Consider the following 19,976-nt stretch of genomic DNA (forward strand, 5'->3'; position numbering starts at 1 on the left):
GGTCACCTCATTGCCCCCAGCCTCTCCCCTCTCTCCCATTCTGTGTGCCTGCCCTGTCATCGTCACCGACTGGGGGGGATGGTGGTGGTAAGGAAGTCACCCTTTTCCTATGCATTGTCACCCAGCTGTGTTTCCTCTATGAGCCACGGGTCTTTTGTTTCCCTTTTTCTACCACTGTCCTCATAGTGCTAGGATCCCAGGGTTTCCACACAATCTCCAAGCAGAAAGTCCTAGAATACGTGCATTTCAGCAAACTTGGCTGCAAAACAAACCTCCGAAAAAGCAAATCCTGTTTTTCTACTGACTTCCACGATAAAATAAAAAAAAAAAATATATTACCGATACCAAAATTCCTAGCACTCTGAAGTGAGAACTTTTCTTAAAAACTTTCTCAAAGGACGTGTGTTGTCAGGTGATTTTTCTCTGCATTTTTTTCACTCGCGTCTGGAGATACTTGGATCTTGTGCCGAGAACGTAAACCTTGTCTGATCCCTTCTCTCCCTCGCCCACGGTCACCTGCAGTATCTAATAGAAGCGGCGTGGAGATAATGAGCTGCCAGCAGGTGTGCTATCTGCCATGCCCAGACAGGCCCTGCTCACCCCCCGACCCAGACCTTGGAGAGAGTCCTTGGTTCTGAAGTGGAAGGAGGCTGCACAACTGGGGACTTCTCGTAGGATCTGACCCTAAGGCTTGCTCCTGCTGGGTCTGGCTGCCTGTCCAACGGCCTGTGCTTAAAACATCCTGCTGCCCAGGGCCTGAAATCCTACCAGTAAGATGCCCCTCTCAGGTTCACAAGCTCCTTGTTTCTGAAGTGCACAGATCAGAGAGAGGCCTCCGTCTCCCTATCTGTGCAATCATGAGGTTGCACCAGGTCAGCCCTTCTCACCCTGTGATCCGAGAACTCATTTAAATACCCCCCGTAGCATGTTGATGCTGATTTCTGAGCCCTAGCCTCCACTACTATAATTAAAGTATTTATCAATAAGATGTGGCACCTGGGAAGTCCCCAAATTTAGCCGCCTCCCCAGGTGATTCTGATATGATTTGGGAACTACTGTTCTCACCCAGTTTAGGCAGTTCCTACTGCGTTTTCACACCTTGGGCTGAACTAGTTCAATCTAATCCACTTTCTTCTGGCCCCTTCACTGAAGACTACTGGGTGGAGAAAGTGAGAATTTGGGAGTAGGAGGGAGACCTGGGATTCTGGAACTGGAACACACTGGGAGACAGGCTAGGGCTTGGCTGATGGTTGGGGGCTGCAGCTGATCGCAAAACCTTCCTTCTTCCCTTCGGTCCCAGAATGCCTGCCTGCCCCCTCCCCACTGGGACAGCCTTCTCGGTTGGTGGGGCTCAGGTGGGGCAGGCTTTGTGAGCTGGCCAAGGCTGCACTCCTAGGGTGAGCAGGGCTTATTCGAGAAAGCTCCCTGTGCACTCCCAACAGCTGGCTTTCAGAGCAGAAAGCCTTTAGGAACCCAAGCTGCCCTTGGACAAGGCAGGAGTGGGGTTGGGGGGTTATCAGATTAGGGCTAGGGGCTCAGAATAGCCTTCAGTCCCCTAAGGCACCAGTCTCTTTTATCCTCACATGGCTTTTTTAAATCAAAGATGATCTCTTGGGGGTGACATACTCCAGAGAGCAGTCAAAAGGTAAAAGATGACATTTACAAAAATCCATTCTTCTCTCTCTCTCTCTCTCTCTCTCTACCTCTCTCTACTTCACTGCTCTATTGACTGTTTTCCTGCTCAATCAAATTCTACTCACAACTACGCAGCCCGTTTCAGGAACTGCCAAGGTGATACATACCCTGTCCTTCCTTCACTGTGCTTGCCGCCTCCCCCCTTCCTCCCTCTCCCCATCCTGGAAGGCCTGGGGTCCTCTTTGGTTGGGTCCCTCACATCCACAAAGTCTTCCTTCAGTTTCTAGCACATGGGACAAGCTGATTGCTTTTGCCTTTCTTTATGACTCTGCCTGATCCCAAAGACCCCAGCCCAGGCCACCTGCCTCACTCCTTCCATAGATTAGCTGTGTTGTATCCAGGTGAGAATCGAGGCCAGGTCAGCCCTGCTCCGAGCCATGACCTTTTCCATTTTCCTGTGTGTTGTGGCACTGACCTTCCGAGAGACTAAGGGCCTGGGATGCAGCTTCCCTGCAAGAGGAGGGAAGAGGATTGCAGGAAGACCCAGGGCAGCAGGAACTTGCAGGAGTCCTTATTGTCAGATGCCCAGATTTCCTGAATTTCCCAGATTTCCTGTTAACCTGAATTCCTTGAATCTGGTTTTGTTTTTCCCATTTATTTCCTTATTCTTGTCATGAAGCATTTGGAGAGCAAACACTCTGTGCAAGGCCCTGTGCTAGACGGGAAACACAGGAGAGACATCAGGGCCTGAGCACGGAGGGTGAGAGCCTTTGATTATCCGCTGACATCCTCGCTGTGTTCAGTAACGACGCAGCCCACGCTGAGTGGAGACATTTAGTTTTGCCTCTAGCAGATCCAGAACAAATTTGCTTTTGCCTGATTCAAGCTTATTCCACTCCTTCAAAAGTTAATCATGGAGTAGTGGAGTGATATAAAGTAGCCCAGCTGATCAGTGATGTGCTGGCCCGAGCTAGTACAGTTCGTCAGGTAGGCCACTGCCAGGAAAGGGTCATGTAGAGCCAAATCAGTGCCCAGGCATCTTTTCCTGCAATGTGTCCTCCCCGCGCCTGCTTAGTCACCGCTCCTATTTATTGACAGCTCATTATATGCCAAGCACTGTATTTGATCCTATTTCTTCTATTTCGATCCTCACAACAAGGCCATGAAGTTGGCCCTCTTAGCACTCTCATTTCAGAGATGGGGAAACTAAGGCCCAGGGGATCCAAGCACTTGTCCAAGGCCACAGAGTCAGCGAAAGGCAGAACTCAGAGTGACACCCTGTCTGTCTGCCCCACGGGGTGCTGAGGCTGCGACACAGCTTGTGGGCTGAGGGGCAGCGCCAGGCCCCCCTCTGTGCAGGTCTCAGCACTGGGCCTGCCACCTGTTCTCTGTGACACACAAACGACTTCTTTGCCTCGGAGAGTGGCAGCCTCTGTGATTCAGCAGCAGCAGCAGGGTCCCGCCCACCCTTTTAGGTGGCTCCAGGTGGCCGAGGCAGCCCTGTCCGTGATTCCGAGCTGACTGGCACAGGGTTCATTGCATTCGGTTCTTGGAGACAAGCATCTTCTCTTGACGGGAGATTTCTCTGGAGGAAGGCTAAGGGAGGCTTCATTGCAAGCTGGGAATTGCTCGGGGAGCCTGCACGGCCGAGGCTCTGAGCCATGTCCACCAGCCGGAGAGCGTCAATTCCAGGCCGCTCAGGGCTTCCTGGGGACCTGTGTCAGGAAGCGCTGAGCCCTGTTGGTTCCAGCTGCTATGCTTGTGGCTGGAGACCTGACCCTCCTCCTTTCAAGGTTCTGGGCAGGAGCTTGAGGGAGGCAGGGAGGAAGTTCTGGAACTTTTTGGTGGGTCTGGGAAGGACTTGGAATGGAAACACTTCTGCGTTTCAGGCACTTCACACAAACTGTCTCATTTATCCAGGAAGGCACATGTGAATAAGGTGAGAAGTCTTATTTTCATTCCACAGACAAGGATGCAGAGGCTCAGATAAATCAAGTGACTTGATAAATCAAGTGACTTGGCTTAAGGTCACCAGCCAGTACATGCCTGTGTCAGGGGGTACATTCAGTTCTGCTAGAATCTTCCACTAGACCCCGCTCAGTGCTACTGATGGCTGGTCCTCGAGGAGACTGCTTGGCCTCCCCCCACAGAGCGGAGGAGCTTTGGGTCTCAGTGGACACAGGCCTGGTAGTCACCACCTCCACAGTGCAGGGTGGCACAGGCACCTGTGTTGCTCTGCGGCCTGGCCAGCTGGAGTGCCCACGGCAGCTACTGCTGGCCCCTGAGGTCAGTGCCTTGACCCACACTCAGGCCACAGCCCTCTTGCCCCTCTTGCGTAGCCCCCCTGCCCCCTGCTGTGGAGGCATGTGAGGCCGCAGGACCTGCTGGGTGCCGTGCACAGACGCTGCTGCCCGGCCAGGCATGCAGAGCAGCTGACCTGCAGACCTGCCTCCACGCCCTGTGGATACGGCCTCCCCAGGGCTCCCTGGAAGTGCAGGTGAGTTAATGTCCTGTGGAGTAACTAATAGTGACGGCAGATGGGACAGATCTGGCTGATGAAGCCTCTGTTTCCCAGCCTGATGGGCTCTTCTGAGCTGTGATGTTTTCATGAAGCTCCCTGGAGAGGCCCGTCACGCAGGCTGTGTGTTCTGGGAGGCGGCCGCCAGGCAGCTGCCTGCGTGTGCTCTCCCTTCCTCACTCCACGGACCTCCCGGGCTGCAGCACCTTGAACTCGCTTGCTCTCTTCCCATACTTCACTCTCCATTTTCTTTCAGTCTTCTCTCCCTTGAACTGCAGTTCCTTTGCTCTAATAAGGTGTTGGCATATGAGTTTTGTTCAGGGTTCTGTTTTCTAGGTAACACAGGCTAAGACTACTGCTAATAATACTTTTTGAATTTATTGAGAATTTGCTATGTGTTATATCATCTCACTGGATCCTCACATTATCCCTAGGAAGCAGGTACTATTGTTATCCTCATCTTAAATATGACGAAATGAAGGTCCTGAGGGTTAAGGAACATGTTCACGGCCACACGGAGTGTAGGTGGCAAAGTGAGGATTTATCCCACCTCTCCTGTTCCTCAACTCCAGAACCTGAACTCTAAGCCATCCTTGAGTGAAGTCGCCTTCAACCTTGAGAAAATACTAAAGAAACCTGGGACTCTGCAAGAAGCCACCTCCAAGAGACTCTCAAGGATTCCCAGGACGCCCAGAGAGACCCTTGGGGAGAGCCGGGGGTACTCACGTTGTAAACGCTGGGTTGTACTTTGCACCTCGGTAGTAGGAGTACAGGTTGAACATCCCGATCATGAAGGCCACAAACACCATGATGAAGATGACCATAAACTTGAAGATATCTTTCACAGTTCTCCCCAGGGAGATCTGCAGGGGCCCAAAGCTCTCGTTGGCTGGCAGGATGTAGGCAATGCGAGAGAAGCTCAGCACGACGGCGATCGCGTACAGCCCTTCCGATATGATCTGAGGGTCTGAAGGCCACCACTTGTCCCTGGCTAAAAGAAAACAATCTGAGTTACTCATGGAGGGACAGGGTCTACTCTGGAAGAGAAACCGGTTAGGCATCTTTAGAGGTCTCCAAGCACACGGCCTGCCATTCCTTGTCCTTAAATTAATCCCCATACACAGAAGGGGCCACCCTCCGTCTTGGAATGTGCTGGACCACCTGTCTGGAACACCCTTTCCCCACTTCAAGGTCTGATTCCTTCCCAGTCATCCTTCAAGGCTCTTCTTAGGCATCTGCTCTCTCAGGAAGCCTTCTGTGACCGCCGCAGGCTGGACAGGTTCCCGCTTCCCCTGCGTGCTTCCCTGGTCTCCTATATCCCCGCCCGTCGTGGCACTTACCACGCTGCTTGCTCTTCTGTCCCCCTCGCCTCTGTCTGAACCCCACACGCAGGAGCTGTCCCGCTCACCGGGGAGGTGGTGGGCAAGAGTGTCGATTTGGAGTTAGACAGACCTGAGGCTGAATGTGGACTTTGCCCTCACTGGCCATATGAGTCTGAGCAAGTAAACTAACCTTTTTGAGCCTCATTTTCTTCTTCTTTAAATGGGGGATAATATCATCCACCTCACAAGACTGTGGTGAGGATACAATGAAATCGTATACGTAAAGTGCTTAGCACAGGGTCTGGCACACAGCAGGTACTGACAAATATTTGTTAAATGACTGAGTGAGCTCTTAACCACGAGTTGAGACTAGCCGTATGTCAGAACAAATGAGCTCACATGGGGACCAGGAATCTGCAGGATCTCTCCTGAGAAAATGCTCTTGGGTTTTGTTCCCCAGGTAGTCTGCACTGGGAAATTTGCTCCTTAGGTGAGCTCAAGCCCCAAAGTGGTGACCAGTCAGGCAGGTGTGCAATGACAGCCCTGTTCCAGGTTGACAAGAGTGTCCACCTGGACTGATCTGGAACTAGAGAGACTCTGCTTGGGAACACTATGACTACAAGGGCCTGAGCTGCCCGGTGGGTATTTCTGCAGTAGAGCAAACCTTTCAAGTGACCCCACTGCAGTGCTAATGGTGCGAGCAGCAGCTCCTATCATAATCAGCCGTCTGTGAGGTGTCAGGACACACAGTGATTCTCAAGGGAGGGCAGCCCCTCCTTCATGGGGGAAGTGTGGGGGCGTCTCTGGTTGTCACAGTGACTGGGTAGGAGCATTACTAGGGTGCTAATATCCTGAGATACTCCAGACAGACATACACCATGAAAACTGCCCTGCAGAAAAATTGTGTCCCTGTTGAGAAATGCTAAGTGAAACTTTAATTGAGAAACACTGAGAAACCTAAATTAGCACTTATACTTACATTGGCTGTAATTTTTACAACAGGCATGTAGAGTAGATATCATTAGTGTCATTTTAAAGATTGGATTTGGGGTATGGAGCCCTTTTCAGAGCCCAGTAAATGCAGATAGAAAGGATATTATATTGCAATTCCTGGCATGCCAAGGGGGATAGAAGAGGAAGAATTTTGTTCTTTATTTTCAAAGCTAGACTCTGTTAAACAATTATATTAATAGCACTAAGGAACCTTTAGTAAGGGAAGCCAGGCCACAAAGTTTCACATAATAATTCTACGACATTTGGAAATACAATAACATTATACACTCTATTCTTATCAAGGTCATACTTCGAAGTCCACGAAAGACAAGCAGAAAAAATTATGTTTGCTAATATACCTGTCACCTTCTATGGACAAATAACACATTTGGATAACATAAAATAGGACATGTCTTCTTCTGTTAAACAGACAACAAAAAGGAATTTCTTTTTTCTGCTGCCACTAATTTACCACCTTAAACCTTAACTACAATAATAAAAGCCACACCTATATTCTATTAAGATAGATTAGCTGTTGTCAGAGCCTGGTGACCAGGTCAGGACTTCTATTGAAAAATACTATACTTGGACTGGCTTGTAAAGAGTTGTTATGGGTGTAAAGCAAACAGCACTGTGATAATTCAGACAAAGGGATTTTCTTATTGGAGCTGTTTCCATGAGAAAAATTGTCCTATTTACAATCTGAAAAATTGGTGCTCGAGGTTGGAGGCATCACTGTCTGTCTGGCCACAAGAGGGCTCCCTTTCCTTGTAACTGGAGCCCAAGTAAACATTGAGAAATTCAAGATTTCCAAGGGCATAGGGTGAACCACAAAAACAAGGGCAATAATGTACTATGCTTTGAGTTGGGCGAGACCTTAATACAATCCATAAAGGAATAGAAGTTGCAAGTGGACAATACTGCAGCCTGAATCATGGCATTAAGTGCCTAATGCAGTATCCACAATCTCTCTTGTCTTGATGAACTGTGAGCAGCACAGTTCATCAAGGGACAATATCCAAACCCATTTTGCTTTAAGAAAGTCTGAATTTGCTGAATCAAAAAGTGTCAGGGAGTGGGTGGGTGGATGATTTGTAATACTACAACAGTCTCCTTTTCTCAATGGGGATTTCTCTACCACCTCTACACATAACATAATCTACACTGAAAATGGTCAACAACTCAACTTTTGCAATAAGTGGCCAACCCTCTCCAGATCATTGCTGTACCTGACCATGAAGATTCTGCAGTCATGGACCCACCTGGCTTGTGGAAAATTTGACACTCAAACCCTTGAAGATATAGCAGCTGCCGTTAACAAATGTCTACTGTGTTCAGCTATTTAATACCTTTTACTGATAACAACAACAGATATCTGTTCCTTTACCACCTCATCTTTCTGTTTCAGAACACAAAGTACAGTGTTTGAGTAAGAAAATAGCCCAAAAGGTAGTAGTGATAATAATTGTTACCATTTAATGAGCATTTACCATTTTCAGAGTTGTGCTAACCTTTCCACATTAGCTATTTTATTTAACCCTCAAAAAAAAAACCAAACTTTTGACATAGGTATTATTATACCTGTTATACATATGAGAAATTGGAGGCTCAGAAAAATTAAATAAACAAGGTCTCACAGTAAGCTACAGAACTAGGATTTGAACCCAGGTCTCTCTTATAACAAAGCTTGGCTGACAGAACCACTATGCCATTTGGCATGATTTTCAATTCATATCAGGCCAGGATTTCCTGGTAGGCAATCCTGTATTTCTGGAAACATTATCAACCCTGCCATGAAAACCTGTTTCTTCATGTATAAAATATGGACCGAAAAAAAAAAAAAAAAAAAAGACCTGTTTTACAGGGCTATTGCAAGGGTAGGAATTTATATATGTTACATGTTCTATACAGTTCCTGGCACACAGTAAGGCCTTATAAATGGATGCTATAACTATTATTTTTCCTGAAGTCTCAATCTACTACCTAAAACTGTATGGCCTGGTAGTTTGAAAGAACTGAGGTATCTCCTAAGAACCTATCTTGCCACAAAGAAAGGACTGGGAAAGCAGGATTAATCTTTGCACAAACCATAGGGATCCAACACAGAAGGAACATTCTTCAATACATACATATCCCTTTAGTGTTCCTGGATCCACATCAGAAACAAGACATTTCTTTAAAAGAAACACACAGACACAGACAGCACCACCCCCACAAAAAAAACTACAGAAACACCCCAAGAGTCTTTCCAAAACAAACTCATCCTATCTAACACAAAAAGATTCATTTCTCTAAGTCACTAAATTCACATTCTATTAGGGATGGTGTTTCATGGAAGACAATTTTTCCACAGCTGGGGGGAGGGGGGAATGGATTTGGGATGATTCAAGCACATTGCATTTATTGTGCAGTCAAACCTCTCTGCTAATGAGAATCTGTATTTGCAGCCGCTCCCCAGCACTAGCATCACCGCTTCAGCTCCACCTCAGACCATCAGGCGTTAGGTTCTGGTAAGGATTTTTTTTTTTGAACATGTATCAGAGAAAAGTTTAATAAAAATACATTTTAAAATTTTTCATTCATCTCAAGATGGTAGAAACACTATAGAGCAAGAATAAAGAAACAGAGGGAATAAATAATGAGAAATGAGCAGAAATTACTGATTGGGGGTAGGAAGAAATATGAAGGATCTAAACCGAACAGGTAGTTACTGATAGAAGTAACTCCTTCTTTCTCTCTCCGTGTCTCTCGTTCTTTCTTGGGAAAATAAATCAATTTTGTATTTCTTTCTAGCCACAGTCGGCGTCGTTAGGAACCACCGGCTGCGGAACTAGCCACACAGGGCCAGGGCCCAGGCAGGAAGCATGCAGGGCGGAACGCCGCAGCACTGGCTAACTCACCGTAGGTAAAGTACGCCACTTCCGGCGGAAGCGATACGTTGTGCAGCGTGTCGTCCTGCACGTGCTGGTCCACGTACAGCTGCGCCTCGCTGGCCTTGAGGAAAGCCATGAACCGCGCTGTGAAGGAGGCCACGAAGATGGACAGCATCCCGAAATCCAGCAGGTTCCACAGGTGCAGCACATACTCCCGCGGCCCCTCCTCCCAGATTTCCTTGCATTCGGACCAAATCATTCCTGCGGGAGAGGGAAAAGGCCAGGTTTGTTTTTTCAGTTCTCGGTGTTTGTGACTACATGAGGCCACGGAGGGAACCGGGGTTCAAATGTAAAACGTCAGCTCTTTGGAGCTGGGAATGTTGATAGCCTAAGGCAGACAGAAAGCTGTCTTTAAAGACAGGTCTAGATTCAGGAGGTCCTGAGAGTTGGAGAGAACACCTCCTTTGTCCCTGTGCTTAAAAACACACCATTTCCGGAAGTGAGGAGTGTTCTCATGCATTGGTAGATTCTTGGAGGCAGTATAGGAGAATTATAGTTGCTGACACTTTAAAAGCTGGGAGGTCTTAAAGAATCAGGGAAACTGAGGCCCACGAAAGGAAAAGAGCTTTCTAAAGGTCCCACATATGACTTAGAACACAGTTTCCGAACCCCCAGATTAAAATGATTTTCCTCTATATTTTTATGACTATTTCAATGACATTAGTTTGGGGTTATTATTAAATGTTTTTCTTATTCATAATTGGTTTTTTAAGATGTGTATCCTCATTGTTACGTATTAAGCAATATAGAAGTATGTAAACGAAGTGTTAGTAGTTTTCCCACCCCTCCTCCAAGCCACACTGTGAGGTCGCCTGGGCTAATAGTTTGATGTGTATCCTTCAAGACCTGTACTGTCTAATACTGCAGCCACCAATCGCATGTGGGTACTGTGGACTTGAAATGTGTTTAGTCCACATTGAGATGTGCTATAAGTGTGAAATGCACGCCAGATTTCAGATTTACTACCAAGAAGAATAAGATATCTTAATATTTTTTGTTACATCGATTATGTATCACAGTGATAATATTTTGGATATGTTAGGTTAGTTAAAAATATATCGTTAATTTCAGCTGTTATTATGACTTCTTAGAAAATTTAAAATTACACACATGGCTTACAATTGTAGCTTGCACTGTATTTCTAGTGAGTGGTGCTGTTCTGTACTTTTATATTCACTGATTATTAAAACTCAATTAGTCTAAATGACAGGCATAACTTGTTACATTGCACTTTGTTTTATTGCACTTCACGGATGCTGTGTATTTTACAAATTGAAGGTTTGTGGCAACTATGCATTGAGCAAGTCTATTGGTGCTATTTTTCCTACAGCGTGTGCTCAGTTTGTGTCTCTGTGTCACATTTTGGTAATTCTCATAGTATTTCAGATTTTTCATTGTTGTATCTGTTATGATGATCTGTGATCAGTGATCTTTGATGTTACTTTTTTAATTGTTTTGGGGCACCACAAACAGCACCTGTGGGGAAGAGAATGAACTTAATTGATAAATGGGTGTATTCTGACTGGCCATTTTCTCAGCTCTCTCTTTCTTTCTAGGTCTTTCTGTTCCCTGAGTCAAAAATATTGAAATTAGGCCCATTAATAATCCCATAATGGCCTCTTAAGTGTTCAAGTGAAAGGAAGAATCACACATTTCTCACTTTAAGGCAAAAGCTAGAAATGATTAAGCTTTAGTGAGGAAGGCATGTTGAAAGCTGAGATATACTGAAAGCTAGGCCTCTTGTGCCAAGAAGGCAGTTGTAAATGCAAAGGAAAAATTCTTGAAGGAAATTAAAAGTACTACTCCAGTGAACTCATGAATGATAAGAAAGTGAAACAGTCTTATTGGTGATAGAGAGTTTTAGTGGTATGGATAGATTAAACCAGCCACAACATTCCTTTAAGCCAAATCCTAAACCAAACCAACCTAACTTTCTTTAATTTTATGATGGCTGAGAGGAAGCTACTGAAAGATAGTTTGAAGCTAGCAGAGTTTGGTTCATAAGGTTTAAGGAAAGAAGCCATCTCTATAACCTAAAACTATAAGGTGAAGCAGCAAGAGCTGATGGAGAAGCTGCAGCAAGTTATTCAGATCTGGCTAAGATAATGGATGAAGATGGCCACACCAAACAACAGATTTTTGATATAGAAGAAACAGCCTTATTTTGGAAGAAGATGTCATATAGGACTTCCATAGCTAGAGAGAAGTCAGTACTTGATTTCAAAGCTTCAAAGGACAGGCTGACTCTCATTAGGGGCCAGTGCAGCTGTGACTTTAAGTTGGAGCCAATGTTCGTTTACCATTCCAAAATCCTAGGGCCCTTAAGAATTTTGCTAAATCTAGGCTGCCTATGCTGTGGAAATGGAACTGCAAAGCCTGGATAATAGCCCATCTGTTTATAGCGTGGTTTACTGAGTATTCTAAGCCCGCTGTTGAGACCTACTGCTCAGGAAAAAGATTACTTTCTATATATTACAGCTCATGGACAATGCACCTGGTCATCCAAGAGCTTTGATGGAGATGTATAAGGAGATTAATGTTGTTTTCCTGCCTGCTAACACAGCATCCATTTTATAGCCCATGGATCCAGGAGTCATTTTGACTTTCATGTCTTACTATTTAAGAAATAGATTTTGTAAGGCTATAGGTGCCATAGATAATGATTCCTCTGATGGATCTGAGCAAAGTAAATTGAAAACCTACTGGAAAGGATTCACCATTTTAGATGACATTAAGAACATTCATGATTCATGAGACTCCTCAAAATATCAACATTAAAGATCAAAATATCAACATAAAATGGAAAAAGTTGATTCTAAACCTCCTGGATGATTTTGAAGGGTTCAAGACTTTAGCAGAAGAAGTCACTACAGATGTCGTAGAAATAACAAGAGAACTAGAATTAGAAGTGGAGACTGAAAATGTGCTGAATTGCTGCAATCTCATGATAAAACTTCAGTGGCTGAGTAGTTGCTTCTTATGGATGAGCAAAGAAAATGGTTTCTTGAGTTAGAATCTACTTCTGGTGAAGATGCTGTGAATATTGTTAAAATGACAAAGAATTTAGAATATTCCGTAAAATTAGTTGATAAAGCAATGGTAGGGTTTGAGAAAATTGACTCCAAATTTGAAAGACGTTATACCGTGGGTAAAATGCTATCAAACAGCATTGCATGCTATAGAGAAGTCTTTTGTGAAAAGAAGAGTTAATGTGGCAAATGGTATTGTTGTCTTATTTTAAGAAATTGCCAGTCACCCCAGCGTTTGGCAACCACCACCCTAATCCATCAGTAGCCATCAACATTGAGGCAAGAGCCTCCACCAGCAAAAAGATTATTGCTTGTTTTAGGCTCAGATGATTGTTAACATTTTTTAGCAATAATGTATTTTTAAATTAAGATATGTACATTTTTTTAGACATAATGCTATTATATACTTAATAGACTCTACTATAGTGTAAACATAACTTTTATATGCACTGGGAAACCAAAAAAATTCATGTGACTTTATGGTGAAATTCACTTTATTGAGGTGGTCTGGAACTGAACCTGCAATGTCTCCTAGGTATGCCTATATTAAAACTTAACTATTCAAGTATAATTTGAGCATCTACTATGTGCTAGGCACTGTTCTGGCTGCCGAATATACACATATATACACACACTTATGTATATATGTGTGTATATACACATATATACCCACACACACATATGTGTATATTCCCTTAAATCTTTGCAACAGTTGTATGAAGTATATATTCTATTATTATCCCATTTTTACAGCTAATGAAACAGGCACAGAAGGTTGTAATGTGCCCAGGTGGGAAGCAGGAGATCTGGGATTTGAAGCCAGAGGTCTAGCTGTAGAATCTGCCCTTTCAATTTTTACCTCTATCCTCTTACCTCATATCCTATCACTTCTCTCTTCAGACACCTGCAGTGTATTCCTCATAATCTCAAGACAAAGTCCGGATTCCAAAGCTAGGCTGTCAGGCCTTCTCATGACCTTCCGCTATCTGCATACATCCTATACTCAGCAGAGCAGGTCCACCCAGCAGTCCTCCCACAGTTCCGCCCCACTCCCCCATCTGCTGGTGTTCCTTCTTTCTTTCCCCCAGACCGCAAACCCAAGCACACTGATAGATGCCCACATTACAATACAATGGTCTTTGAGGATCTAGCTGCTGAAAAAGCCTGGAGTCAAAGGCAATGCTGGGAGCAGTCAGTCAGTCAGGAGGGCTCTGCCCTGGCCTGACTTGGTCACAGGCCTGCCTCTGGGCACATCTGAGTGACGAACTCGTCACCTTTACTCCTCTGGGACTCTGTCCAGGGACTGTTAAAACCAGGTTTTTTTTCCTTTTATGGTGAAAATGGTCCATCCAATAAAAGGAATTGAAATGTTTTTCTAAGGAGAACAGTAATTTGAAAAGCAGCTGTGTAGAGAAGAGTTATAGCTTTGTTTGATAAAGATCTGCTTATCTGTGTCAAAATGACACATGGTAGGAAATATTCAGAAACATTGCTGATCTGTTTACAAGATGCTCCTTGTTTTCTTAACAAACCCATGTCTCAAGCATACTCTATCAAAATTTGTGTGATAATTCAGTGAAGTAATAATTTTCTTAACACTGACATGTACTTTCATCTGTGCTTGTTCAATAGGTATTTATTGTAAAAATGTTATTAGAAAAGCCATTGCCATCTGGACAAAATAATGTTTGTTGATTTCCTGTGTTCCCAAGTTAAAATCTCAGTATCTTAGTGGAACTGTTTTTAGTTGGGCTCTGGGAGAATCCTAGGCTCTAAGTTAGGGTGTTTGGATTTATTTGGGAAGCCCTAGGTTCAAGTTCTAGGTTGGCTACTTATTGTTGGCAGTATGACTTTGGATAAATTCCTTATTTTGCTGTGGACCTCAGATTCTATATTTTTCAATTGAATGAAGTGGAATTTTGGTGTAACTTTGAGTACTAAGAGCTCTATGAATCTGAAATGCAAATTATTTGCATAAAACTGACTTTTCTGACTCTTACAGTAGCTGCTCATTGGGCATTGCAGATCACTTCCTCCATGGTCAAATTCTGTGTCAGTCTTCCTAGCTTTAAATATTAACTCACCCAGACTAATTTTAAATTATTCCAAGGCCATAAGTAAAAGTAACATGAGCCCAAGGGTTTGAGCAGCAGGAATGCTTAATGAAAAAAGAAATGTGTGAAATTAAGTACTTAAGTGAGTGAAATTAGGCCTCCTGATTCCACAGGGCCGAGCATAGTTCAGCATTGTATATCCAAGCTCTGAGCCTCGTTGTCTTTTGCTTCCAGCATGTCAATGAGAGCAGTGTTCAGAGGCCAGTGGCACAAGGGGTATGAATGCTGAGCACTTGAGCCTCCATCAGGCAAAATTCTCCTCACTCAGGGATGCCTGGAGCCCAGAGAACAAGGTCACTGATAATTAAGGAGGGTGTCTGGCAGAGAAACAGGCTAGGAAGTGCCAGGAGGCCTCAGGGGAAATGAGCAGCTTCACGTAGGCAGGTTCTGAGCAATGGCCTGCAGGCTGTGGAGATGGAGCTTGACAGTTCAAAGGCAGTTCACTGCAGTCCCTGCCTCACATGTCGTTCAGAAGGGCACCCTCTTCAAAGTCCTGTGAGACTTAGGTATTCACATTCCTTAAATGGGCATGGCCCCCAGGGCTACCAGTCTGCACTGTTCTCTATGGCTAGCTTCTCATCACTGGTCCAGGATGTGGGTGTTCTGAGAACTCACAGGAGGGAGAATATGACTAGAAGCTCTGAATCCTTAGCACTAACATCCATACACCATCTCAGTGGCAGGTTCTTTGCAACAAATCTGGGCCTCAGACACATTCAGGGTTCATTTGTTTTCCAGGTAGGAAGATGATATTAATAGATTAAAAAATTTCCTGACAAAACTCCTCTTCTTCCTCCTCCTCTTTTCTAATTGTAGTAGCCCACAATTATTGAGCACCTTGTAAGTGCCAGGTCCTGTGCTAAGCACTTGATAAACGCTAAATCTTTGTAAGAGTCTGATAGCTAGCTACTGTCATTATCCTCTCTTTACATATGAGGGAACACATATGTAATAATGTGGCTTTCTATTGTGCCTTTGCTTCAACTAAAGCACTTGAACTTGTCCTTGACTCTCACATCCCATATACAATCAGTAATAGTAAATATTATTGATTTTACCTTCAAAATATAATCACCACCTTCTCACCAACCAGTTCCTGTCTGAGTCATTGCAGTGGCCTCCTAACTGGTCGCCTTTCTTCAGCTCTTATCCCACAATCATCTGTTCTCTACACAGCAGTCAGTGACCCTTTAAAAACTGAAGTCATATGATGTCATTTATGTGCTCAAAACTCTCCAAAAGGCTATCCCTTCTGACTGACCTCTTTCCTATTTCTCTCCTCCTTATTCATCTACTCCAGCCATGCTAGTCTCTTGGACATGTCCAGCTTGCCCCTGAATCCATTCCACATCCTGGGATGCTTCTCACTTTATTGCAGTGGAGGGGTAAGAGGGCATGCTCATACCTACCCCACTGCTCTGATAAGGTGAGATTTGAACAGAGACCTCAAGAAAGAGGCGAAGCAAGTCATGTGGATATTTATTCAACTTACCTCTCTCAATCAAAGAAATTTGGTTACTGACTAGATATTTGAAGATATTAAGAAATTACTATATTTCTTTTAGGATTGATAATGCTTTTTCTGATTCTGTTTTAGAAAAATTGTTCCAATTTCTGTTACCAGTCATGATGTAGTAACAAATGGGGTGAGGGAGAGAAAGAAAGGAAAAAGAAAAAAGAAAACTATTTCCAGGCCTTGGAAACAGGCAGTGCAGGACTGTGACCCGTAAGTAAAGTAAGTGAGGTGAGCCATGTGACCAACATGGCCTTTTTTCTGGAGGAACATTCCGGTTCACAGTGCGTGCGGAGGGGCCCAGAAGCATGGTCGTCAGTCTCACTGAGTGGAAGAGGCAGAGATTAATTGGTATTGTATGGCACAGCTCCAGAGAGATGCGTACCATGCGATATCAAGCAAGCGAATAAACAGAAAACTGAAAACTAAACAAACACAAGACTTCAGAAATTTAAATAGAGGTTCTTTTGAATGTTTGCTATGTACTAAATCATGCATATATATAGAGGGTGAAACTCCACAAACAACTGCCAGGGAGCAACAAGCTGAAAAATGTCCAGAGCTCACCCAGAGTGGGGAGATATTTGAGCTCTGACCATCCAGAGCTGGTAGTTCTTGTTGATTACTCAGGGCATTCAATAGAAACCCTAAAAGTGTGTGTGTCTCCATAGTACAAAGATAAATAATCTTTATGGTAAAGCTTCTTCAGATCCACTCTAAAAAGTCTGAAAAGGATCAAACTGATCTGCAAGTGACATAACAACCTTTCAGAATAAAGCCAAAAACTTTTTGAAGGACGACAGCAAAACTCAGATGCTCAGCAACATAACATGTAAAGTGTTCATCATTCAATCAAAAATTACTGAACACGTCAAGATGCAGGAAAACGTGATCCATAACCAGGAGAAAGATTAGTCAATAGAAATCAACCCAGAAATGATGCAATTATGAGTCAAGGCTTCAAAAGTTACTATATGTATGCACAATATGTTTGAGGATTTAAAGGCAAGTACAAATATGAGAAAGGAAATAGGAGATATAAAAGATAACCAAATAAAGTTTCAAGGATTGAAAATAACAATATCTGAAATGAAAAATTTACTGATTGGGATTAAAATCACAGATGCCACAGCAAAAAAGAAAAAGTGTAAAGCATAGAAAGAAAAAAGATTTAAAAAAGGAAAAAGAGACCTTACCTTTTAGTGATACATACAAAAATGTTTACAGATGATATTTTATGATAACTGAGGTTTGTTTCAAAACAATTCAGGGTTGGGAAGAAGAGAAGCCAGGGAAGTATAGATGAAACAAAGCTTGGCCATGAATAGTTAATTGTTGAAGGTGAGAGGTAGGTCCATGGAGTTCATTATGCTCTTCTATTGATTTTTGCATTTTCTTAAAATTATTTGTAACAAAACTTGGAAAAAAATTATCTAAGAAAAAGTAGTTAGAATCTTTCTTCTGTCTGAAACAGTAGGAAACAAGTCAGTGAAAAATAAGTTATTCTCTCTACAACACTTCTGAAGTAACAGTCTTGAAAGCTCAGCTTTTATGGGCAGAAGCTGGAACCAGCCTATACGAGTTGGGTTCCCTGTAGCTGAAGACACATCCCTCTTATTGGGATAATGCTCTGATACTCAGGAAAAGAAATATGTGGACTCAGGAGGAAGTCATGGTTCAGGAGGTGCTGTTGACATTAGCAGCTATACCTGTTCAAGGGAAAGTCTGGATGTATCTATCGGAGACTTCTACCTGGGATCCAGGTGCGAAAATGGGGTAGGTGGGTGATGGATGTTGTAAGTACTTTAATTTTTTATTTATAAACCCAACATGTGTGTTTTTTAAACAATGCCTAATGTTAATGCTTAATTTAGTTAAACCCTTGGGGGATGTACTAGGGAGAAATGGGATGGATTTTAAATTGTGAATATTAAGCCATAGAATTCACTCTGCAATAGACTTCAATGTCCCTTCCCAACTTTAGTGCCAGTGACTCCACTAAGTGAGCCTTTGGTCACAGGCTTGCTGGTTAATTAAAAGTCTGGGGGAGGTATGGTATGCTGTCCTACCTCTGCCATTTGGATAAGACCATTCTTCTCATCTCCTTTTTAGAAATCCAGCTTATAGATTATTTTCCCAATTGTTGTCAGTATAGACCTCCTTAGGATGCTCTGTAAGTGGTTCAACTCTTTTAGTTTTCTGAGGCTATATTATTTAATTAGAACAGACTATGTATTGGGTTATCTTTTCAAGTATTTGTTCTTTTGTGATTTTGTTGATTTATGGCACAGACCCTGAATACATTTTGACTCAGTGTTTGTGAACATAAACATAATGAAAATTATACCAGTACTGAATTTTTGTCAAGAATGCAAAATCTGGGGTGAACACCATTTAGCCAGTTCAGTCTTAATACTGCATAAGTTTTTCATTGTTTTAAATATTCTTTTTATTCAAAATATTCCCATCAAATTATTTTTAATGTAAATCTTAACATTTATTGGTATGATTTTGCATATATACAGTATCACTGATTATAGCCTTTGCAATTTTTAACTTTTTTCCTACCAAGACTGATTTTTTTTACCAATCAATTTTGTAGTTTTCAGTGTTAGAAAATCCTATAACACATTTTGCCATGTTCAATTTTAGTCACTGCCAGTTTTATTTTATTTTGCTTATTACCACTAGTAATAGTTCTTATGAATTGGGTAAAAGACAGATAGCCATTCTTAGTTAATCAATGAGGAAATTGGGAACAATTTTTCCTTGGCAGGCCTTGGCAGCACAAAATATCACTACAAAGAGGAATTTCACAGCCTTTTAGTACACTCATTTACACAAATAATGAGAAAATGTCACTCTCCTAACTTTTTAGATTTATATTTATTATCACAATTCTACTATAGGTTAGTATTTAGTGAGAACAAAAATATATTTTAAGCTATGCAATTTTATTCCCTTTTTTAGAAGCAGTGCTTGATTTCCTTAGGCTTCTAGTACACTGTATTTAAACGACCAAAAAAATATATTTCTCATGTGTAACTACTTTCAATATATGTATAATGAATGTTCAATACATGTGCTTAATGAATTTTCCCCAAACATTTCCTTTTAAAATTAGGATTTATATTACAAGTCTGTGCATCTTATATACCAGCACATACATGAGGTGACTTTGGAATTTTTCTTGATTATCCACTCACCAATTTGTCTGAGGAGAGTGTACTCAAGAGGAGAGGGAAACATTCAGAAGTCAGAGTTTAATAATGTACTATTAGGGAAGGAGAGAATAAAAGGTAGAGCAACTTGCTTACCTAAGACCCACTTCATGATGAGCATTTCTGTCCAGGAAAACTGTGTGGTTTTCACTCTGAAGATCTGTTTTGGGTAGTCTGTGAAGGTTTCATTTGGCAGGGTTTTAATGCCTTCAAATCGGTCTGAAGCATTCACAACTAACAATACCAAGAAGATTGTAAAAGAAACTGCATGGGCTACAAACTTCATGAAAGGGCTCCTCAGGGTTCGTCCTAGCTGGAAACAAAATGTATAAAATACATACAAGACATGTTAAACTGGCAGTACTAGGTGGATGCAGGTCTCTCTTTAAAACATTATTTTCACTAGAATTTTACCAGAGAATCCTCCATCTTGAATAGAAACTGCTATCTGAACCCAGACAACATTTTGTCTTGCACTTTTTTTTTTTGAGACAGAGTCTCGCTTTGTTGCCCAGGCTAGAGTGAGTGCCGTGGCATCAGCCTAGCTCACAGCAACCTCAAACTCCTGGGCTCAAGCAATCCTACTGCCTCAGCCTCCTGAGTAGCTGGGACTACAGGCATGCGCCACCATGCCCGGCTAATTTTTTTCTGTATATATTAGTTGGCCAATTAATTTATTTCTATTTATAGTAGAGACG

The 19,976-nt window shown here is 42.9% G+C and overlaps 1 protein-coding gene across 4 annotated transcripts in view; it reads right to left on the reverse strand.

Annotated features, from left to right (window-relative positions):
• Window positions 1-19,976, reverse strand: part of TRPC7 (transient receptor potential cation channel subfamily C member 7) — a 126,186-nt gene that overhangs the window by 23,949 nt on the left and 82,261 nt on the right. For all 4 annotated transcript variants that reach the window (XM_075996370.1, XM_075996369.1, XM_075996368.1 and 1 more), the window contains 3 exons: window positions 19,375-19,591; window positions 9,369-9,602; window positions 4,880-5,144 (listed from right to left, as the gene is read on the reverse strand). In XM_075996370.1, the coding sequence (XP_075852485.1) occupies window positions 4,880-5,144; window positions 9,369-9,602; window positions 19,375-19,591 (716 nt within the window). The remainder of the gene's footprint in view (window positions 1-4,879; window positions 5,145-9,368; window positions 9,603-19,374; window positions 19,592-19,976) is intronic.

Source organism: Microcebus murinus, chromosome 21 (genome assembly GCF_040939455.1).
Source record: "Microcebus murinus isolate Inina chromosome 21, M.murinus_Inina_mat1.0, whole genome shotgun sequence".
Lineage (NCBI taxonomy): Eukaryota > Metazoa > Chordata > Mammalia > Primates > Cheirogaleidae > Microcebus > Microcebus murinus.